General features: G+C 41.5%; 2 protein-coding genes across 2 annotated transcripts in view; one reads left to right on the top strand and one right to left on the bottom strand.

Moving 5' to 3' along the window:
• heatr5b (HEAT repeat containing 5B) overlaps positions 1-1,958 on the bottom strand; it is a 39,514-nt gene extending 37,556 nt beyond the window's left edge. Inside the window, exons 1-2 of the mRNA XM_016241838.1 lie at positions 1,872-1,958; positions 1,656-1,782 (exon numbers count right to left, since the gene is read on the bottom strand). Coding sequence (XP_016097324.1) covers positions 1,656-1,781 — 126 coding nt within the window. The 5' untranslated portion in view covers position 1,782; positions 1,872-1,958. The remainder of the gene's footprint in view (positions 1-1,655; positions 1,783-1,871) is intronic.
• A 942-nt stretch (positions 1,959-2,900) lies between these two features.
• fbxo28 (F-box protein 28) lies at positions 2,901-9,666 on the top strand. The gene is made up of 5 exons (XM_016241853.1): positions 2,901-3,145; positions 3,429-3,538; positions 5,869-6,007; positions 8,302-8,497; positions 9,163-9,666. The coding sequence occupies exons 1-5, from the start codon at positions 2,957-2,959 to the stop codon at positions 9,600-9,602; spliced, it is 1,074 nt and encodes a 357-aa protein (XP_016097339.1). The 5' UTR covers positions 2,901-2,956; the 3' UTR covers positions 9,603-9,666.
• Positions 9,667-24,747: the final 15,081 nt, after the last annotated feature.

Genomic DNA, 24,747 nt, shown 5'->3' with positions numbered 1-24,747 from the left:
CACGCACTCACACTCAGACACACGCGCACACTCACACACGCACAGACACACGCTCACAGACACGTGCACGCACACACTCACAGACACACGAACTCACTCACAGACGCATGCGCACACACTCACAGACGCACGCGCACACACTCACAGACGCACGCTCACACACTCACAGACGCACGCTCACAGACGCACGCGCACACACTCACAGACACACGCTCACAGACGCACGCTCACACGCTCACAGACACACACGCTCACAGACACACGCTCACAGACACACACGCACACGCTCTCTCTCAGTGCATGTATGATTCAAGAACAGCAGAAGGCATTTTTACAACAAAACCTCATCTATGTATGGAAGCCCGTTTCCACCACTGAATAAAACATGAATAAAAGGTTATTGCGACTTTATATCTCACAATTCTGACTTTTTTCACAGAATTGCGAGATATAAAGTCACAATCGCGAGATAAAAATGTGCAATTCTGACTTTTTTTACTCGCAGGACTTTTATGTTCTCAGACCTGTGAGTTTATATCACACGATTCTGAGGAAAAAGTCAGAACTGAGAGATAAAAAGTCGCAATTAGCTTTTGCACACACGCACACACAGACACACGCGCACACTCACAGATGCAGGCACACACTCACAGATGCAGGCACACACGCTCACAGACACACACTCACAGACACACACTCACAGACACACACTCACAGACACACACTCACAGACACAGGCACACACTCACAGATGCAGGCACACACACTAACAGACACACACTCTCTCTCAGTGCATGTATGATTCAAGAACAGCAGAAGGCATTTTTACAACAAAACCTCATCTATGTCTGGAAGCCCGTTTCCACCACTGAATAAAACATGAATAAAAGGTTATTGCGACTTTATATCTCACAATTCTGACTTTTTTCACAGAATTGCGAGATATAAAGTCACAATCGCGAGATAAAAATGTGCAATTCTGACTTTTTTTACTCGCAGGACTTTTATGTTCTCAGACCTGTGAGTTTATATCACACGATTCTGAGGAAAAAGTCAGAACTGAGAGATAAAAAGTCGCAATTAGCTTTTTTATTTTTTATTCCGTGGCGGAAACGGGCTCATAGATCCGTGTCAGCCAGCTAGACAGCATTATTAGCAACATCAGTGCAGAAGACATCACAGGAGGACACATCTTGAAGTTGGCAAGGAATACAAGTGGATGAACAAACACAGCTCTGACCTCAGATCTGAAGACACCAAGCAGCTCCTGAAACAGCTAACACATGAACTCTTCTATGCTCTAGCAAAGAAGCCGGACAGGTCTTCAGAGATTACAATTTTATAACTGTATACTGATTTGATTTTTATAATTAACAGCAGGGTTGCAAAGGGGTGGAACACTTCCGGAAAATCTCCAAACATCCCTGGAATATTCCCAAAAAATCCTGGTAAATTCCCCAAAATGTCTGGAATATTTCCTTAATTTTCTGGAAATGTTCCACCTTTTAGCAACCCTAATTATCAGCCACAGTTGTTCCTGAAGATGAGCAGATATTAGGTGCTCTCTAGTTGGATTCTAGGAGACACCAAGTGCTTTATAGACAAGAAAGACAGTAGTTTCTGACAGTAGTCTCTTCTCTCAGACAGAGGTGTACCTTGTTGGCAGCTATGAGCACTTTATCCAGGAAGCGGAGCCACTCGAAGACGAAGACGGCTCTCTTGGCTTCAGTGATGTGCGCCAGGGCCTCTTCATTCAGCAGCAGACTGTGCGCCAGCTCCATCCTGACACACACACAACGCCTTTAGCACCCCCGCAGCATTACCAGCATCAGCACCTGTGAACCACATTCACGGAGTAAACCTTAGCTTACCTGTTCTCCGCGTAGCGAGCTTCTGTGTTTGTGTTGAGGTCGGCGGAAAGGTCCCCTGCGAGTCACTTCCGCCTTCACAGCCAATGAACGGAGAGGACGCAAGTCACGCGCGTGGAAGTGAACGTAACTTCCTGCAGGTGGCGCTCAGAGGCCCAGACTATTAGTTGTGTGTACACTAAACACTGAAATGTTTAATAGTTCCAAACCGTGTTTTTGTCTTATTCCGAATCACTCCGGTACACTTATAATAAGCGCTTATATTCGGACTATTGTAGGCTGGTCACCGCTGCGGAGGAACACACACCTGCGTGAGTCGCCAGAGACATACACTCAGAGAAGTAGCTCCGGCTGGAATGTTCCTCCGCGGGATGTGTGCAGCTCCGTTGTTAAGCGTCTCGTGGCTCTGACTCTTGCTGTAAGACAGCGCAGATCAGGCACAGCTCTCCTGGGGCCCTTTAGGGGACTGGTTCATCCTCCTCTGCAGGGTCTCGGGCCGCCAGGCCATCATAGCTCAACACAGTTGCTTTAAATATTCACGTTTAACATTACTTTAAATCTTGAAAAACATAAGGAAAACACACAAAACCAGAGCATATTTTCACATTGAGAAAAACTTAGCATTTACAGTAGTATGCTAAATGTTTGTGTGATTCAGTGAAGGAGGGCAAACCAGCCAGAGACGTGAAAACAACAACAAAAATAATAATTCCAGCAAAAGTATATATTAAACAAGTATAATCATTTGTGCACAATGTAACATTTCCAAATAGAACAAAATAAATAAATAATAATAATAAAAACAGGACTCAATCATGGCACATGCAAGATCTCATCATAGTTCTTCAACAGCAACAAACAAGTAGTACATTTTTCTTAGTAATTTGATTAAATGTTCTACTCCACATAAGAAATCTATAAGCGTCCATACTTTCTTAAGTAACCTTTGTTTGTGAAAATAACATTTTCCCACAGTTTACGCACTTCAACCGCCAATAAACACCGAAGAAGAAGAAGAAGTTTACGCACTTCCGCCCACCGCGCTCAACGGTGTGCCGTCACGTCCGGTGGTCTCGAGCTCGGAGAAGATGGCGGCTGTCGTAGTGAACGCTGACGGAGGCGTCGCGCCGCTGGACCCGGACTCTGCGTCGCCGCGGACCCCGTCTCCAGCGCCGGAGCAGCCGCTGCAGAACAACGCGCTGCTGGGGCTCCCGATCGTGGCCATCGAGAACATCCTCGGCTTCCTGTCGTACGACGAGATCAGCCTGCTGCGGCTGGTGAGGGCACAATAGCCGCGTCTCGGGTCTGGCCCGTCGCGTCGCGTCGCGTCTTACACTGTCGCGCATGCTTCTCTGCGTTAGACACGGGCAGCGCGCTAGCATGTGAGACCGCAGGAGCGCCGTCTTGGTATGCAGACACACCCCGTGTGTCCATTAGTAGCAGAGCCGAGCGTGAAACCCGTAGAGTACCGCGCTATGATCAGAAGCACGCTCCGGTGACTGAGGCAGGCCTCTGGAGCTCTAGATGTTGGTGAAGACTGTGTTCTGCTCTGTGTTGCAGGTGTGTAAGCGCATGGATGTGGTTTGCCAGCGCGTGCTCAACCAAGGCTTCCTGAAAGTGGAGCGCTATCACAGCCTGTGCCAGAAGCAGGTCAAAGCCCAGCTGCCCAGGTGACTCCTCCTGAAGACACGCAGTCTAAACCCTGCAGACAGTTACTGACATGCATCTAAACAAACGGCGAGCACGATTAGTGACCAAACTTATGGAGCATCTGGTAGTTGTGTCAGATCTTCATAAGCGTAACTGCTTGAAATATCTTCACAGCTGGCAGCTCTACACTCACTTCTGTACCGTATTTACCCGTAAGAGTGCATGTGAGTGCCATAAAGGCACACGTACTAGGACTTCTGCGAAAGCGTCCTGCCCCAGTGACTGCTTTTGTGCCTTGTTTCTTTTCTGAGAGTGTAGATGAAGAGTGGTAACTCTTGAGATCCGCTAGACAGGATAGTTCAGCGTAAAGTGACCGTCCTGCCATCATTTACTTGCCTTCATGTTGTTCACGACTGACCAGAAACGGACAAAAAAAGACAGACATTCCTCAAAATCTTCATCTTCTGTGTTCCTCAGAAGAAGGAGGGTTTGAAACGACTTGAGGACGAGTTAAAGGGATAGTTCACCCAGAAATGGAAATGTGATGTTTATCTGCTCACCCCCTGCAGGGCATCCAAGATGTAGGTGACTTTGCTTCTTCAGTAGAACACAAATTATGATTTTTAACTCCAGCCGTTGCAGTCTGTCAGTCGTATAATGCATGGCAATGGTAACAAAATCTCTGAGAGTAAAAAAAACATGCACAGACAAATCCAAATTAAACCCTGCGGCTCGTGACGACACACTGATGTCCTAACACACGAAACGATCGGTTTGTGCCAGAAACCCAACAGTATTTATATCATATTTTACCTCTAATACACCACTATGTCCAGCTGTCTTTGAGCGCGCGCGCACAGCATCCGGTGCGTGAGGTGTGTACGCGCTCTGGCGTAGTTTACGTTAAAGGGTGTGTTGATATCCAGCCGAAGAGCAATCAACCATAACTTCAGGCGAGCAGGCTCAGAAGTTGGGAATACGTGGAACTGTGTAAACAACGAGTGACGTATACGCGCGAGAGATCACTTCCGGCGCTCGCGTAAACTACGCCAGAGCGCGTACACACCTCACGCACCGGATGCCGTGCGTGCGCACAAAGACAGTTGGACATAGTGGTGTATTAGAGGTAAAATATGATATAAATACTGTTGGGTTTCTGGCACAAGCCGATCGTTTCGTGTCTTAGGACATCAATGTGTCGTCACGAGCCGCAGGGTTTAATTTGGATTTGTCTGTGCATGTTTTTTTTACTCTCATAGATTTTGTTACCATTGCCATGCATTATACGACTGACAGACTGCAACGGCTGGAGTTAAAAATCATAATTTGTGTTCTACTGAAGAAGCAAAGTCACCTACATCTTGGATGCCCTGCGGGTAAGCAGATAAACATCACATTTTAATTTCTGGGTGAACTATCCCTTTAAAGGTGAGGGGGATCGTTATGAGGGGAACTGAACTCTTTGGGAATTGAGAGGCTTTTGCTGTGAGCTTTACTTCTATATGGGTCTGTAATAAGTGCTCGTGTGTTCAGACGCACATGTGAGACTCAACCCTGTTTTTCATGTGAATTATGTTCATTTATTCCCCAACAAACATCGTCAGCATCCACAGACTGAATCCTCTTTTGCATGTGAAGTCTCTGTGAACTTGATCTCAGCTTTCAGTCATGCATCCTGTGCCACGCTGGTTCACATCACAGCCCAGCAAAGCTTGCGACGGCCATAGTAGTGTTAAAAGTGACGTCTAAATGCTTCTCCCTTTTAGATTCACAAAACGTATTTCTTTCTGTAATAATACAATTACTGTTGCTGCAGTAAAGCGGTGGTCATGCTTTATAGTGGTTATGGTAAAGCTGAATACTGCTTGTTTTGTGCTCGCCTTCTTGGACATCTCACTCCATTTCCATTCACTTACAGCAACAGTCATGTAATAAAGCAATAATCCCCATGAAGCCGTGGTTTACAGTGAATTTATAACCGCTAAGGGGCGCGAAGCGGAGTGCCTAAAACCCACTTAGATGTTATAAACTGTAAACCACGGCTTCACGGGGCTTATTGCTTTTATAAAGCGGTTATTCAATATACGTAGTAAGCTTTCATTAAATAAAACAGAGCAAATAAAGTGTAATGATATTAATAAACACAGTATTCTTCCACCAAACAATGTAGCTCCTCAGAAACAGTTGTGGTTGCGACAAAGTGCTTGCCGGACTGGAACTCTCCGTTATATAATATTGAGTAATTTGAGGGTTGATAACAACGGTTAAACTTAACCCAGAAGTGTCTTTATTTCAGTGCTCATGAATGCAAACTAAAGCAGTGTGCTCTAATGCGTTTGTTGGCGATCAGGCGGGAGTCGGAGCGGAGGAACCACTCGTTGGCGCGTCACGCAGACATACTGGCGGCGGTGGAGACGCGCCTGTCGCTGCTCAACATGACCTTCATGAAGTACGTGGACTCAAACCTCTGCTGCTTCATTCCTGGAAAGGTACGTCTGCATGTCTGTTAGGAGATGGCCGTGTTTCGTCCACTATGGCTGCAGTTGATGCAGCTTTGAATATGATCGTGATATTCTGTCCGTTTCTTTTAATTACTCAGAAGTGGCTGCCTGAAAGACCATCTATCTGTGCAGTCCATAAATGCACAAAACGACACAGTCTTTGACATTTAATTATCATCCAAAAATCACCACTCCACACACTGGACCACGCTGATAGTGTGAAGCATTGACACTTGCGCTGATCTGTTTGACTGGCTTGTTGTCGGGTGGCTTGTCAGTGTGTTGTATTTCATCTTGTGGGAAGGATTTTGTCAAAGGGGCTAATATCATTTTGGTGTCATAAATGTGAGTGTTTTTGTACGCAAATGATCAGCGTTGTTGCATTAGCTGCAGGCTTGCTGTCAGCTGCTCTGTTCTCTGTTTAAAGCTGCGAGTTATCTAAAAAAAAAAAATGTCCTGGCTCTTCCAAGCTTTATATTGGCAGTGAATGGGTGGTGAGATTTTAAAGTAAAATAAAGCACATCCATCCATCATAAAAAGTGCTCCACACGGCTGTGGGAGTTAATAAAGGCCTTCTGAAGCGGAGAGATGCGTTTGTGTAGGAAAAATATCCATATTTAAAACTTTATAAACCATAATCTCTAGCTTCCGGTGGATGATGCAGGACGTAGCGTAAACTCCGGTGAGAATATGCTTGAGAAATAAGTTGACACAATGTTTACACGGCGTTTTAAATCATGGCGGGTGAGGGCGTTTTCATACGCGTTTGGCCAATCAATGTCTACTTGCGTCACGATTAGTACCAGTTGTGCTGGTCAGACCCTGCTCCGGAGTAGGAGCTAATTTGGTTCTCGAAAAAGGCAGTCCGGTACTAAAATCGCTCCCAGTTCCGGCGGTGCAAACACGCCGAAAAGTGGGTCGTTCCACAATTAGTTCTGGTACTATGACAATTCCCTTTGATGTTCCGCACAATCAGAAGATGCAAAAGCAAACCTCCGGTGTTGTGTTGTCATCTTGAGAAGAAAAATATCCATATTTAAAACTTTATAAACCATAATCTCTAGCTTCCGGTGGATGATGCAGGACGTAGCGTAAACTCCGGTGAGAATATGCTTGAGAAATAAGTTGACACAATGTTTACACGGCGTTTTAAATCATGGCGGGGGAGGGGGGTTTCATACGCGTTTGGCCAATCAATGTCTACTTGCGTCACGATTAGTACCAGTTGTGCTGGTCAGACCCTGCTCCGGAGTAGGAGCTAATTTGGTTCTCGAAAAAGGCAGTCCGGTACTAAAATCGCTCCCAGTTCCGGCGGTGCAAACACGCCGAAAAGTGGGTCGTTCCACAATTAGTTCTGGTACTATGACAATTCCCTTTGATGTTCCGCACAATCAGAAGATGCAAAAGCAAACCTCCGGTGTTGTGTTGTCATCTTGAGATGGTCAGAGGAAACCTGTCCTAAAGTGGCATCAACCAGACAGTCAGGTTCTTCTGTGAGCTTGTAGGATGGCTTCGTTCACTCTACAGTGAGCATTCTGAAGGACGTCCAGTGAGGGATCATCTGGTAAAATCAGCCGTAATATCTTTAGTAATCTGAAAGTAATCCAAGCAATAAAGAACATTGTAGTCGGGTAATCTTGTAGGGTGTGTCTTAAGTTCAAAACAAATCTTTCTTGAGGAAATGCAAAAGCTGAGAGGGAGTTATGCAAAGGCCTGTTAAGGCCTGCAGCAAAGAATGCAAATCCCAGGTGTTTGTCATTTGTGTGACAGAAGAACACTGATGTGCTGCCGTCAGGACGAGGAGATTTACAACCAAAACCCTTCAATAAAAGCAGCTATTTCTGCTGGTAGCAGAGTGTGATGTTTTTAGCGGGTTGTTTTGTTTTGTTTTTCCTGTCTGGATGTCTAAAAAAACTGAAATATAAGTTTATATGTTTATCTTATCGTATTTTGATTTGCAATCACAAAATGATCAATAATTTTGTGTAGCCTACAAACAAGCACAGCAAACCTAAAGGCTCTTTCATTTATTTTAAAGGTTTGAAAGTGTTCTCATAATTAAGTCATTGTAGTTAATTGTGTAATAGATCTCAGCACTAATTTCCAATGTTTTTGGTCATGGTCACAATTTCTATCAGAAAAATTGCAATTAGAATTTCTTACCCCCAAAATCATTCAGTCCTACCGAAATGCATAAAGATATTTAATTTGAAATGCATAAAGACTTCAGCAAAATGTGAAAAACCCGGTGATTTGCCAGTGTTGTTTTCTGCCTCCCGCAGGTGATCGATGAGATTTATCGTGTTTTGCGATATGTGAACTCCACACGCGCGCCGCAGAGAGCTCACGAGGTGCTGCAGGAGCTGCGAGACATATCCTCCATGGCCATGGAGTACTTCGACGAGAAGATCGTCCCCATCCTGAAGAAACGGCTTCCCGGAGCGGATCTCTCCGGACGACTGATCGGATCTGCTCCGGGTACGACTGTCACTTAAAGACACTTAAAGATATTTTTTACAATATGTAATAAGTCTCTGGTGTCCCCAGAATGTGTCTGTGAAGTTTCAGCTCAAAATACTCCACAGATCATTTATTATATAATTTTGAAAATGCCTATTTTGAGTGGAAGCAGAAACAGGCTGTTTTTCGGGCCCGTCTCTTTAAATGCAAATGAGCTGCTGATCCCCGCCCCCTTTTCCAGAATAGAGCTGCGCCTTTACAGCTCGGACCTGCTAAAACATCTGTTTTGGTTCTGATTATTATGTTTATCGCGCTGAAATCATACGTTTTAAACCATATGAGTTTAAACTTCTGATATATGGTTTTCTGAGCGCACACATCCGAAGCACACGCACAGAAAGCGGCTGTCACAGCATGTGAGTACTGAAAGGGGCGGTAATATTATAATGAGATCCCTTTGCCACGTCACCAAGCGAGCGAAATCAGACGCTCTCGTTTTCTCAGACGCTTGCAGAAAAAGGCTTCCCAAAACAAAGTTACTGGGTTAATCTTTTTCACATTTCCTTGGTTGGTAGATGCACCGGGGACCTGATTATAGCACTTAAAACCTGGAAAAGTCAGATTTTCATGATATGTCACTTTTAAATCGCTGCTGTTTTAAATCTTATGGCTCTGTCTTGCAGTGGCCGGTCCCTCTACCTCTCTGACCACCATGTCCCTGTTGGCCAAAAACACTCCGTCTCGCTCAGAGATGACGAAGGTGCAGCAGCAGGTGAAGGTGAACGGCGCGTCGATGACGGCGCTGCGGCGCGAGATGCAGGAGGTGCGGGTCAAGCAGCTGGAGCAGCAGAAGCAGCTGCAGGATCAGGAGCAGAAGCAGCTGGAGCAGTCGCAGGTGATCGGAGAGCAGAACGCCCGGCTGGCCGAGCTGGAGCACAAGCTCAGGGAACTGATGGAGAGTGCTGCGGCGGCCTCCAGCTCCTCCTCCACCCCTGCGGCGTCCTCCTCCTCCTCTGCCACCATGAGCCCAGCAGCCGAGGGCGAGAGCGGCCTGTGTCTCAAACGCCCCCGCAAGTGCTCGGACCTCCCGCGTCACTCCAAACGCCTGCGTAGCAAGAAATAGAGGGACGTTTCTCTATCATCATTTCTTTTTTTTTTTTTCTTTTTTTTTTTTTAAGGGATAGTTCACCCAAAAATGAAAATTCTGTCATTAATTACTCGCCCTCGTGTCGTTCCAAACCCGTAAGACCTTCGTTCATCTTCGGAACACAATTTAAGATATTTTTCTGATGAAATTCGAGAGCTTTCTGGCCCTCCCATAGACCGCAACGCAACTGTAATGTTCCCAGACCCAGAAACGTAGCAAGGACATCAGTAAAATAGTGACATCAGGGGTTCAACCGTAATTTTATGAAGCTACGAGAATACTTTTTGTGTGCAAAGAAAACAAAAATAACTTTAACTATTCTTCTCAATTCTTCAGTTCTGATTCTTACGTTATCACGCGCATGCGTTGTTTACATGAAGCGGAAGCAAGTGCATGCGTCGTGATACTCCCAACAATGGTGGTGCGCCATCGCAGACGGGATGAGGAGGAGAAGAATTGTCAAATAAAGTAATTATTTTTGTTTTCTTTTGCGCACAAAAAGTATTCTCGTATCTTCGTAAAATTACGGTTGAACCCCTGATGTCACATGGACTATTTTACAGATTTCCTTGCTATGTTTCTGGGTCTGGGAACATTTCAGTTGTGTTGCTGTCTGTGGGAGGGTCAGAGAGCTCTCGGATTTCATCAAAAATATCTTAATCTGTGTTCCGAAGACGGGTTTGGAACGACACGAGGGCGAGTAATTAATGACAGAATTTTCATTTTTGGGTGAACTATCCCGTTAAGTTTTCTTTTGCTTCCTTAAAGCTATACCATTTTTTCCACTTATGTCAAATGATGATGCGAGTATCGCACAGAGTTGGTGGGAAATTGAAATCGAGAGGGGAATCTTTTTGTTTTATCAGTTGTCAGCACGTCCCTCATATCAGACACGTATTACACTAATATGCTTGAGCCCCGTCGCTTGGAAACTTCTGTTTTTAAAGGTTTGGCATCTGCCTTGAGCAACGTTTGCCTTTAATGTTTACCCCACCTTCATGCCAGTGAGCTCTGGATTGCCCGAGGAAACATTGCAAAGAAGCTTTAGTCAATCAAACACAAGACGAACGTTTGCAAGGAAAACATGAACAGAAATGATGGTTCTTCAGTGTGGAAACGTAGCTTCTTTGGCGCTCCGCAGTAGTTTCGACCATAAGTCGGTTCGATTGTGTACAAAGTTTTCAATTAAGACTTAGATCCCCTTCTTGAAATGGAGAGCATGAGGTGTTCGACACCTGACTACTAAGTTATATCGTTATGTAAATGGTAAATATCAGCTTTGTTCTATGTTTTAAGAGTGAAATGTTTCATCTGAGATGTGCCTGGACGATATGAGCAAGTCAGTGGTCTTGCAGACGTCTGCAGCTGTAGCATACATGATTATATTGTTCGTCTAAAGATCGTCCATCACTGAGGATAGTGTCTTGTAGGTGTTAATGCCATGTTGTACCTGCCACTGTTTGTAGGTGTATAATTTACTGCAAATAGATCCGTGTCAGTGCAATAAAATTTGTGGAAAGCCTTGTTACTAGGAAAGTAAATCATTGACATTCTAGTCCGTTGTTGCCCGTAAGGCATGTTTTTTTTGTCATTTGACACTGTAACGTAATTGTCATTCCAGCTGCGCAATTATGTAGGAAAGATTCCATTTGCTTCTGAAGCGCAGTATCGCCTTTCCTTCATAAAATACATAATAGTATCTGCTCAAACCAGAGAGATCAGTTCTTCACAGTCCAGATGATAATCCTGTACTGCATGAACTGTAATGGTGAATAGATTGAGCAAGTAGTAAATGAGGGGTAGAAATATCAGTGAAGAATTTTAATGTTTTTTTTCCCTTTACATTGTTGTGTATCAGCATGTTTTTTCACATCAGCGTTTCATTCAAGAGTTGCTACCAGTCCCATTGTTAGTGTACTGTCAATACTTGTATCCGCTAAACAAATCCGCTGTCCAGTTTCTTACCAAAAATGATGCATGTAGTTCCAAGAACAACAACAAAAAGCTAACTTCCTTAAGTAGGGTTAAGTAAGCTGAAACCATTTTTGAATTTACTGTACAGTTGCTCTGGAACAAGGGCCTTACATGAGTATTTTCTATATCTTAACCCCTGTTTGAGCTTCTTTTTTAGTAGGCTGCCAACATGAAACTTGTCTCGTAGTTCACGAAGAAGCCTTTTTTGTGCAAGTCCATTTTCACCCAAGAAAGGTGATTGTGAGATAACATAAAAAAAGAAATAGTCACATTGTTGTGAGATATAAAGTCTCAATTGCAGGATATAAAGCTGTAATTACAAGAAATAGTTGTAATTGCAAGATCTGAAGTCATGTTGCGAGAAGCAAAGACGCATTGTGCAAGTTAAAATAATGTCATTGTCAGGGCGGCTCATTTAAGACTCAGATCACGTACAGACAATATAGAAACTGTTGTGAATAGCAGCACTGAATGCAGCCCACACGCTGCTCCAACACAATCTCCACTTATCTACTGCAAGTTCACTGTAATTTTTCCAGTACGTTGCCCACTCCTCATTGAAAATGATTACTTTCTTAGCGGGTAACTTTTTTCCAATGTTGCAGTCTGGCCACCGCATCACCTCACTTGCCAAGTTAAACAAAACAAATGCAATCAAATGTGCCCAGGTTTTTAATTTATTGTAAAACGAAGTATGGTCATGCATGATTTGTGAATTCTTTACAAGATTCTTACCTTTCAACCACCTAAACATCCTATGCCATGAATGGGCAACTCCGGGGAGCCACTGTCCTGCGCTGTAATGGTGAATAGACTGAGCAAGTAGCAAATGAGGGGTAGAAATATCAGTGAAGAATTTAATGTTTTTTTCCTTTTACATTGTTGTGTATGAGCATGTTTTTTCACATCAGCGTTTCATTCAAGAGTTGCTACCAGTGTCATTGTTAGTGTACTGTCAATACTTTTTGCAGTTGTGAATACAAATGTGTTGACTTAAGCCCCTCCCCCTTTAATCGGTAATGTTAGTGTCCTTATGTTTGAATGACCAAAACTATTTGAATTCTGGATAAAAAAAATACATACCAGTTTTAATGGCACTTTACCACATTTTCCAAGATATAACATTTGGCAAGGTGCCCTTCTGCAAGGGACTGCAAGGTTTTGCAAAGAAAGCCATTTGGCCTGATGCCGCAAAAGAATATATTGTGTCTCGAGGAGAAGCTTAAATGGCAATCCCAAAACTGTAACTGAACATTAAGGAACAAATCCGCTGTCCAGTTTCTTACCAAAAATGATGCATGTAGTTCCAAGAACAACAACAAAAAGCTAACTTCCTTAAGTAGGGTTAAGTAAGCGGAGACCATTTTTGAATTTACTGTACATTTACTACAGGTACAGTTGCTCTGGAACAAGGGCCTTACATGAGTATTTTCTATATCTTAACCCCTGTTTGAGCTTCTTTTTTAGTAGGCTGCCAACATGAAACTTGTCTCGTAGTTCACGAAGAAGCCTTTTTTGTGCAAGTCCATTTTCACCCAAGAGAGGTGATTGTGAGATAACATAAAAAAAGAAATGGTCACATTGTTGTGAGATATAAAGTCTCAATTGCAGGATATAAAGCTGTAACTACAAGAAATAGTTGTAATTGCAAGATCTGAAGTCACGTTGCGAGAAGCAAAGATGCATTGTGCAAGTTAAAATAATGTCATTGTCAGGGCGGCTCATTTAAGACTCAGATCACGTACAGACAATATAGAAACTGTTGTGAATAGCAGCACTGAATGCAGCCCACACGCTGCTCCAACACAATCTCCACTTATCTACTGCAAGTTCACTGTAATTTTTCCAGTACGTTGCCCACTCCTCTCATTGAAAATGATTACTTTCTTAGCGGGTAACTTTTTTCCAATGTTGCAGTCTGGCCACCGCATCACCTCACTTGCCAAGTTAAACAAAACAAATGCAATCAAATGTGCCCAGGTTTTTAATTTATTGTAAAACGAAGTATGGTCATGCATGATTTGTGAATTCTTTACAAGATTCTTACCTTTCAACCACCTAAACATCCTATGCCATGAATGGGCAACTCCGGGGAGCCACTGTCCTGCAAAGATTAGCTCCATCCCCATTCCTGTCTTATGCTATTGAACTATCATTGAACTATGATATTTCATTGTCCAACAAGTTGTACAACAGGCACTAGTTTATATATTATGTGTCATGCATATAGTGAGTGGTTATGGGTTGTGATAGGCCACCACAGGATCTAGGCTGCTTTTTTAGTCCAACATGAAGGCATCTACGAGAGCTATATCTTAAATTACATACTTCGACATATTGTTTGGTTTGCATCCATTGCTGCAATGGTGAAGGTTAGTTATTCTGTCAAAGAATGTAACCTCTGAAACGGTCTGTGTAGTGTTTCTGTGGGTTGGTGTAAATCGTGGCTCTGTGTAAACGCTGCAGGATCATCTAAGTGGTATGAGAGAAGATGTGATGTTCTTTGAAATGTCCCAGCAGGCCCACAATGTTGACTCCAGTGTAATGATGGAGTAAACCACCCACTGTAAAGATGGGGAACAGCCTCATCACTTGAGTTCTTTTGGTGCCACTTCCACTGCCCAAGTCTCTCTCTTCTGAAAACTTTATGCAACAAATGCTTGAAAGGTGAATGCCCCCAAAGGGAATGATTTCAAATGCAGCATAAATATGTTTTCGGTTTGGATGCGTGAAGCCTGGTTTGTGTGCGTTCATGTGGTCCTGAGACAGGATATTTCAAAGCAGATCATATGTGTGAGTCAAACCCGTTTCCCTTGATATTGTGGCACAGACCACAAAATTGACCCAACCCATTTGAATCCTACACAGAATATTCTGCTTTAAAGCGATATGGAGGAGATCAAACTGTTAGGCAGCTTTAAGATTATTAATGGCCCTTGGGGCCCGTTCTTCGTACCTCGCTTAATACATCTGAGATGATGCCAGATCTTCTAATCGTGATTACTGATCTCTGGCTAATTTGGTTCTTCAAACGAATTTGTGGATTTGATTAAAATATCTGGATTAAGTCGTCTAAGATTACTGCGTGTTCGCCGTAAAGGGCAGATGTGTGGATACTCGAAACCACGATCAGCAGTGCAGCGATTGGCTGGCAGCAAGACAGCAACGTAATCACATCATATAAATAAAAAGGACACTGACGAAAAACTTTACAAATTTCTGGACCTTTATAAGGAAACAGCCAAGCGAACAAAATTACATAAATGTTATAATAGATAAATGAAATGAACACCGTTTTATTTTCTACATGATTCCCAATTATTTATATTCACGATTTCTAGTATTTGTACAGACTTTACATTTTTATTTCAATGCTGTAATTAGCAATTCATGTAATTTTATCTTTGAACAGACTTATGTGACAGCATTAATTAAAGTTTCTTAAGGGTCAAGATCATGTTATCTGCGTCTCCTGCGCTCCATTAAGCCACTCCCACAATATCTGTCAGCACTCAAATTAATGCAGGACTCTACATTATCTGTATAGCATGTGTGTAAGACTCCAATACGATTATAAAGTAATTATTTTATCATGAATAAATCTTTCAATGAGTAGAACTGGCTGTGTCTGTCGTATTATAGACTACACAACATTATATTATTTTTTGAATTACTGTCCCTGGATCAGTAGGGTACTCTTCTAATAGAGTAGCAGTGGCTGGGACAGATTTTAAATATCAATTCCACTTTAAAAGTTGCAATCTAATCCTGCTCACATGAAATAAGCTGTTCCCGAGCAGGTTTAAGCTTACGGAGCTGTTGCTATGACAGCAACTCCGGGATGAGCTTCGAAGAACCAAATAATCCAAGATCTCGCCAAATCATCAACAATCACATCCAGCTAACTGAGTTAGCGACATACGAAGAACGGGCCCCTGTTGCAATCTAATCCTGTTCACATGAAATAAGCTGTTCCCGAGCAGGTTTAAGCTTACGGAGCTGTTGCTATGACAGCAACTCCGGGATGAGCTTCGAAGAACCAAATAATCCAAGATCTCGCCAAATCATCAACAATCACATCCAGCTAACTGAGTTAGCGACATACGAAGAACGGGCCCCTGAAAAGAAGAAGAGGAGATAACACTGTTGTCATGCACCAACATTAGTTTTTCTACACGTCATCATTATTACAGAGGAAATTTATAAAACTGCTTTTTTATTGCTACTGTGTTTGTCAGGCCTTGACTTGAACTAAAGGTTACTGGCTATTTAAAAACAGGGGACAGGCTCATGTACTGCTCTGATATATTTAAATCAGAAATGGGTCAACACATCAAAGAAAACTGATCATCAAGCCACTTCGTGGGGACTTTATATTCCCTCCAACATCCCTAGTATCTCCCCAAATGTCTCACCCACTGTGCCAACTGTCCGGGTAACTGAGAGATGAGTGTTATGACCCACCTTATGTTTTAGAGCTGGAACTAGACCTACATCGGGCTTCAGCAGTGAGAGATTCTGAAGCTTCTGAATTCTTTTCTGACGCGGTGAAAAGAATCAGGACCTCTTTGAGGACCTCTTTCAACTTTCAGGTTAGGCAATTATTACAGAAGAAAAGATGGTCACATATAACCTCTTCACTAATGACTCAAGTTTTCCATTTCTCAGTTTATATACGTTTCATCCTGTTTTGATTACATAAAAGTTGTGATCCATACTACTTATGAGCAGCCGTTACAGAAGAACAAGCAACAAATGGATATAGCGGCTGTTCAGCTAATCCTCCTCAAGCAGAACAATTGTTCTCTCATGGACCACATCAGTGAGTTTTTACATCTAGTTAACTTGGTGCATTTTGATGACGATGCCCTAATTTCATTTTTACAGGCTTAAATGAGCTGTTTAATTTGTTGCTGCCAAAGGAAAGGAACTAAAGGTTACTGGCTATTTAAAAACGGGGGACAGGCTCATGTACTGCCCTGATATATTTAAATCAGAAATGGGTCAACACATCAAAGAAAACTGATCATCAAGCCACTTCGTGGGGACTTTATATTCCCTCCAACATCCCTAGTATCTCCCCAAATGTCTCACCCACTGTGCCAACTGTCCGGGTAACTGAGAGATGAGTGTTATGACCCACCTTATGTTTTAGAGCTGGAACTAGACCTACATCGGGCTTCAGCAGTGAGATTCTGAAGCTTCTGAATTCTTTTCTGACGCGGTGAAAAGAATCAGGACCTCTTTGAGGACCTCTTTCAACTTTCAGGTTAGGCAATTATTACAGAAGAGAAGATGGTCACATATAACCTCTTCACTAATGACTCAAGTTTTCCATTTCTCAGTTTATATACGTTTCATCCTGTTTTGATTACATAAAAGTTGTGATCCATACTACTTATGAGCAGCCGTTACAGAAGAACAAGCAACAAATGGATATAGCGGCTGTTCAGCTAATCCTCCTCAAGCAGAACAATTGTTCTCTCATGGACCACATCAGTGAGTTTTTACATCTAGTTAACTTGGTGCATTTTGATGACGATGCCCTAATTTCATTTTTACAGGCTTAAATGAGCTGTTTAATTTGTTGCTGCCAAAGGAAAGGTCCTCGAGGGATGATTTGTCATTACCTGGATTAGGTTGTGCTATTAGCATTCACCGTGGGTGAAGTGAAAGAGTGTTGTTGCACCCCCTGCGATCCCCCCCGGAGTTTGCTCCAGCCCTGGAACTCTTAGTCATTGCATGCCACCCTGTCCATCCCTGAGCTGTAGCCCTGTCAGTCCTGGAGACAGTGGTCGCCGCCCTATCCATTTAGGAACTACAGTAGTCAACATTTGAAGTGGATCAAAACCTTTCAACAAAGTTGTCCTAAAACTAAAATGCGTTCTTGTCTTAGGACAACTTTGATTAACTTTTTTGATCCACTTCAAATGTTGACTACTGTAGTTCCTGACCTTGTACTCACCCCTAGAGCCCTGCCTGAGGTAGATACAGCTGTCCTTATCCCGGACATTATTGACTCCCTGGTTCCATCCAGGAGCCTAGCCCTTTCTTTTCCACTGCTTCTGTCTGATATGAAAGACTCCCTGGTTCTTGCCCAGGACCCAAGCCCATCCTCTTCAGATTGTTCCATCCAGCACTCTGGCTCCATCTGGGGTCTTTGTTCATCTTCCTCCAGTTCAGTTCATATTTTCCTGGGTTCTCATCACCCTCCTGCTCTGCCAGGTTACCAAGGACCTCAGGCTTCTCCAGTTCGATCCCACAAGAACCACTGCAGTCCTCTGGCTCTACTTTGGTCCTCTGTTCCTCCGGCTCTGCCTTGGTCTCCAGTTTATTTTCTTCTGCCTCAGTCTTCCAACCCCCCGGCTCCGCTTGGGTCATCCTTTCCTCCAGCCCTCCAGCTCCATCCTGATATCATGTTCCTCTTGGTTTTCACTGCCATGAAGTGGGTATCTGTTCCCCTTTTGTAGGCCTGGCTTTCCTCCCACTGTTACACTTGGAAAGTGTTGTTATCAGCCAGGGATGAGTGTGTCAAAGTAATGTCTATATGGCAGTAATGTACAGTTAGGGGTGTCCCCGACTAAGGATTTTCACAGTAGAATCTGAATTTTTTAATCTTGCCGATATTCGACTGATAGTCGAATCGTATGTTTTGGGGGCAGGGCAAAATACATTTCCAAGAGTCAAGTCAGACATTCCACAGTCATAATTACATCAACACACAGGGAATATGTTTAAGGGATGCCTCACAGATACAAACGGGGTAAATAATGTTTTATGTTTTGATTAAAAAATGGTTAACATTAAACCTCAGCAAAACCTTAAGAATTCACAATTTTTACAATAGTGCTCTCATTATAACGTCGTATGTATATGACAGTAGTTATTAATGTTCTGCATTTCTGTTTTGAGCTGTGCGCGCTGAAGATGACCAGTATTAAGCAGCAGGTTTTAAATCAATGGGATTTAACTCATTTATATCATATGGAATACGCTTCGTTATTTATACAACATAATGTTAATATTATGACTTATAGGCTATCTGCACAAAATGCCTCGAATGCACATGAAGGTATCTGTGCTGCTCTGAATGAATTCCTTTTGTGGACGCGTTCTTCACACAACAACGTGCAGAAACACGGCAACTAAACTCTAAAAATTCACAGCGTTTTATTATAATAGTGTTCTCATTATAATTGTTATGTATATGATAGTCCCAGTCATAGTTATTAATATTATGCATTGTTGTTTGTCCTGCTCGCGCTGAAGAGATAATCACTGTTGTACTACAATGAAGCGCTTTACTGCAGCGCAACTCAAATGCATCTTATACGGGATAAATAATATATACATGATATATACTGTATAAACTGGCTGAAATGTTTTGAAATCACTTGTACCCTACCTGATCGAAAAAAGAATGTGTCAGTTTGAGTGTTGCTAAAGATTTAAATCCCTGCTGCCAAGATGCTCCTCTGTCTGTCACGGATTATAGAAAGTGAGACTTAAATCTATAGGGGTGGTTGGATTTATTCACACGTTAAAATGTTTATTTACAGCATTATTTTAATAGGCTGTATATTAACTTATTGGGAGAAAACCAGTAGTTCTATGTGAAATCAGACATTTGTGCATCCCCATATAGGCAAAATGGCATGATCATAACACCCCGCGAATATTCGACTGTGAGATTGGTAGTCGAATCAGGCTCCTCCTATCAAAGCATCGACTATTCGGGGTCACCCCTATGTACAGTTATAACATAATACATATTATGTGCTTAGCTAACGTATTCAGTTAAGCAGACACAATGAATGTGTTAGGAAACAATTACAACTGGTTCTCATAATGATTATATTATATGACAATATAATTATAATATTTGACAGTTTTGTATGTCGATCCAAAGTTGGTGTCATCTGAAGTCTTCGCAAGTGTCTTTGTCATCGGAAATCTTCAGCTGGATCCAAACCGGAACAGGCACAATCTGCAGCTACTTCAGTATGGGTATTCTGAAGTAGAAACTGGAAAGCAAAAGGGAAATAATTAGTTTTTTTTCCCAATTGCTAACATCCGTTTGTCCAACCTGTAGTCACATTTTCAAAACTCTAAACACAATTAGCGCACTCTCTGTCTGTTGTGACCATACCATTAACACAATTCATGTTGTTTTCACACAATATACAGTCAGCTGACCCTTCGCAAAGACCCGTCCCCCTTAGTTACTATTGGTACGTCCGACAAGCTCTCACGCCACACATCATGTTCTCATGCAGTGAAAAATACATCGTGGAGCAAAGAGGACACTGACAATGCGCCAACAGACAAGACAGAGCAAGTTACTTTTGGTATGAAACATCTTTCTAGTCTCATCTTTCTAATTTTGTCATTTTTCAAGAAAATCGAGCAATACATTTGTAGACTGAGGTTGCAGGTTCGCACACTCATTTAGAAGTTATATCAGTGCTCACAATGGGCCAGTACGCAGTTCTTCTAAAATTTATACATACCAGCATTTCTCACATGTTGCCAATACTTTTCTACTCCGAGTGAAAGCATCAGAATTACTGTCCGTGTTCAGCGAAAGCCCTGTCTTCAGGGTATGAAAGTGCGTTTCTTGGTGATTTCAATTTAAATTAGCTGACTGTCTGTTATGGAGCTACTCTTTTTAGGCATACTACAATGTGATGAGGCTAATATCAGATTATATTATATTATAAAAAAATATAATATATATATGCATCACACAAGAGAATTCTGACACTTTTCCCCCCCACTTCAAGCAATGAATTACATTTAGTTTGCAATTTGGATGATTTTTTTATAAGATACTAGACCATCCTGGATTAGGATTAGGTTCAAATGCAATTTCAAGTATCTCCAAAGCATTTCTTTTATTAAGAGCACCATTTTCTCACATAATGCGGTGAAGCAGCCCCTGCATAGAGTGAAGAATCGATTCTCAAGCCATCAATATCAACCAATTCAGCACCACCACCCTGGATAGCACCTGGTAACATCGCACATAAGACAGTATACCTTAAGCAACCTCCTAAAGCAGGGTTCCTCAAATCTTGCCATGGAGGTCCAATGCTCTGCAGAGTTTAGCTCCAACCCTGATCAAACTCAGCTACCTGTGATTTTCTAATGATCCTGAAGACATTGCTACAACTCATTGCTAGTTTTACTTGATCTTAGTGCTGCGTTCGATACTATAGATCATGACATACTCATAGATCGATTACAAAGGGTTAGAGTTACACTCTGCAGGAAAGTGGATCTCGTGAGCCAGATTTGAGGATCCCTGTCCTAAGGTATAGTTCGGGGAGCACGCCTGGAAAAGGTACACCTTTAGTAAGGGTATACCATTAGAGTCTTCGTAGTGCGATGAGACAATGTTATCGAGAAATGCACCCCAGATTTTGCACCAGTTCTTTTGTTTTTAGATGACCTCCACCAACAACCGGTGCCAGAAGCAGAAAGGGAACAGGTGGGAAGAACATGAGGACATTTGTGATTTCATGGGACAACATAGCATTCCACCATTCACACGCAATCACAAACTGGTTTGCAGCCCATCCGAGAATGATTCCCCTTTTTCTTCCTCCATACTCTCCTTTCCTCTACCTCATTGAGGATTTGTTTCTGCCTGGAGGTGGAAAGTCTATAATCATCGTGATATGCATATATGCAATGGATGCTGGCAGCACAGACATCCTAGCTGAGGACTGCCAGGGGTGCATAAGGCATGCTAAGCATTTCTATCCAAAGTGCATAGCGAGAGACGATATAATATGTGATGTGGACGAGAATCCAAATGCACATCCAAATACTGAAGATTGTATAGATTAGAACTACTTTTTCTGATTTTTTTTGTCTCATTTTGTTTTATTTTTGCAAACTTAGAACCAAATTATGTTTTTTTTTTCACTGACAGCAATATTATTGCTAATAAAATCTTTACTGCAGCAATTCTGTCACTTATTTTTTTGTACGTTCTATAAAGTACTAATGACTCCTTCACTGTATTGTACACATACTATCATTAATCCACATATTCACACTCACTAAAAATGTAAGTGGTTTACAGCTGACTGAATTTACAAAATGGATTTCATATAGTATGTTCTATACAGATAGAACTGAAACATGACAAGTAGCACTTTTTGTAATGCCACCAACGGTTAGTATTTTGACAGTCATTGTACTTTGACAGTGGTTTTGGCCAGAAAATTAACTATTTTGCTAATTGTGTGATGTATGTGTGTTGCAGTGTTACTCAGTAAAAGTATTTTAAGTATTAGTAAATGCTTGTTAGTAATTGTAAAAAATACTGTAGTATCGCTGCTGTTTATAGCATTTTAGAGGTTCAAGATGATTGCGTGTTTGGTACTATTTCATCAGATGTAATTGTAGTACAAGTTTATGAGAAGCATTATATGAATGCTTGGCTAAAGAGATATGTGTTTAATCTAGATTAAACAGAGAGTGTCTGAGCCCTGAACAATATCAGGAAAGCTCGATCTTTTTTAGTAGACTGATATCCTTGGTACTATCAAAAGTCCAGAGTTTTGTGACCTTTAAAGGCCATGATAGACTGTAGCGCGATAAAAGATTGGTTAAATACAAAGCAGCTAGAACTTTTAGGGCTTTATTATAGATAAGAAGTATTTTATAATCGATACAGAACTTGTTAAGTAGCCAGTGTAGAGATTGTAAGATTGGGGTTATATAATCATATTTTATTGACCCGGTAAGAACTCTAGCACCTGCATTTTAGACTAACTATAGCTTGTTTGTTGAAGCAAGTAGTACATTACAATATTTCAGTGTTGAGGCCATGAATGCATAAACTAGTATTTCTGCATCTGAAACAGGTAACATGTTCTGTAACGTGGTAATGTTTCTAAGGTGGGAAAATGCTGGTTTTGTTCCATGGGAAATACTTTATTTTATGTTATTAAAAAAAAACATGTTCCTGTCTGATATAACACCCAGGTCTTCGACTGTACAGGAAGAAGTAACTGTAAATCCTTTTAAATGCAGATTGTATTTTAACAGCGTATGTACACAGGGTTTTGGTCTATCATCATTTAATAGAAGAAAATTAATGGTCATCAAGTCTTTAATGCTATTAACTCACTCTGTTAACTTAATTATTTAGAAATTTCATCTGGTCTGGAAAAAAATAAACTCGGGCAAACAAGAAATGTCCCTTTTTCAGGAGACCATATTTTAAGGATTATTTTGTAAAATCCAAATAAGCTTTACTGATCTTTATTGGAAGGGGTTTAAACAATGTGTTCATGCCTGTCCAATGAACCATTAACAATTTTTTGCGCATGCACCTGTGGAACAGTCCTTAAGATACTTACGGTTTACAGGCAGAAGAGAATGTGAAATGTGCTTGTTAATCTTTACTAATGTACTCACTAAAAAGTACCTAATTATTAACAGATCATTATTTCATGCTTACAAATGTCATCAAACTTTCAATTAATATGCACTTTTTAAAAAACCTTCAAATGATTTTTACAGAAAATATACGATGATTAAAAGCTTGTTAATGTACTTTTGAATGCTAACAAATGTCATTCCACTTCAGTTCACATATCACCCAATGCTATTTTTTACATTTACTAATGTGAAAATATTAGCTTAATTAGTCATTTAAGCACTTCACAAACTATTCATGTTAACATGTTATTCATTATCTCATAATCACAGTCTGTAAACATCATATATTTGGTCTTTCTTGGTTGAATAGACCTACCATTTACACATCTTAACAAACCATTTATTCATGTTTTTGCAGTACCCAATCTAAAGTTGAGACGATTCATCATTTGTAAATGTTTACTAATCATTTAGTATCTTTACGGGCATTGGACTTTTAGCCGCTGTAACAACGTTTGTGTAAAGGATGGTTAATTATAAGTTTAGCAAAATGCTTGCTAAAGACATAACACACATTGCAATTTGCGTGCAAAACATTTTTATTGCCTCAACACTTATATTGTTATATTACTGTATATCATAAAACAGAATATTCCTTGAATCATACATCATTTTCTTGCACAGACTGATCGTTTCGCTTCATAAGACCTCAGTGTATCTTCAGGAGCCACGGATATTGACTTGGTCTTCTCTGTATATGTTTTTTTTATGCTCAAAAACCAGCAGCCACAGACGTGTATGAATCGCCAAGGACAACAGTTACACCTAAAATTCTTCTTTACTGTTCTATTGAAAAATAAAAGTCACCTACATCTTGGATGGCCTGAGGGTGAACTATCCCTTTAAGAAATTGGATTTCTGGATCCTTGCACAGCAGCTAGACAGAAAATATGACATGCCTGGAAAAAAAATCATTTAATGTATAATGAAATCCCAAAGCAGTACGCTGAGACCAGGAATGTTATTCTGCCACAACACAAACACCACCCTTTCTTCACTTCACCGCTGACATCTGGACGAGCAGGGCAGGTGATGCATACACAGCAGTCAAAATCCAGGATATAACTGAACCCTGTAAAACACAGGCCTGGTGTTCAGGTTGTTCTGCTTGATATTCTCCATGAACCCTTGGATGAAATGGTGTGAGAAAAATGGGGACTGTACCTGCCAAAAATGGCCAGCATAACCACTAACAATGCCTCTAACAACAAAAAGACATTTGGGGGTTACACTTGGATACCATGGTTTGACCATAATCTTCATTTAACTGTAGGCAAAACATTGAGTCTTGACTTCAGACAACCGTGTCTGCCTTTTCCAGGTCAAAATAAATGACAAGGAGCTTGAAGGAGAAAAAAAAGACCTTGAATCTGAAGACTCATTCATGATGAGTCAACACGCAAAAAAACTTCACCATAGAGATGTTGGGCCAATTTTGTACAATACTGTTCAGTAACAAGCCGCTTGATAGTGAACCAGTGTTTATGTTTATTTAAATAGTCATAAAGTTCAGCAGCTGCAACAGAATAATTGTTTTTATGCTAAAACATGTAGCTTAGCAGCTGACAAAATATATTTTCATTTATATTAAGTTTTTTTTTTTAAGTCAGTGTTACAGGGCTGACGAGACGTGCGGATCCATTCGCAAAGCTTTTATTGTGGAGAAGACAGAGACATGGTCATAAAGCAG

This window comes from Sinocyclocheilus grahami, unplaced genomic scaffold (genome assembly GCF_001515645.1).
Source record: "Sinocyclocheilus grahami isolate Dianchi unplaced genomic scaffold, SAMN03320097.WGS_v1.1 scaffold636.1, whole genome shotgun sequence".
In the NCBI taxonomy this organism is placed as follows: domain Eukaryota; kingdom Metazoa; phylum Chordata; class Actinopteri; order Cypriniformes; family Cyprinidae; genus Sinocyclocheilus; species Sinocyclocheilus grahami.
Note: the sequence above shows the minus strand (reverse complement) of the source record. Positions and strands in the feature narration are given on the sequence as shown.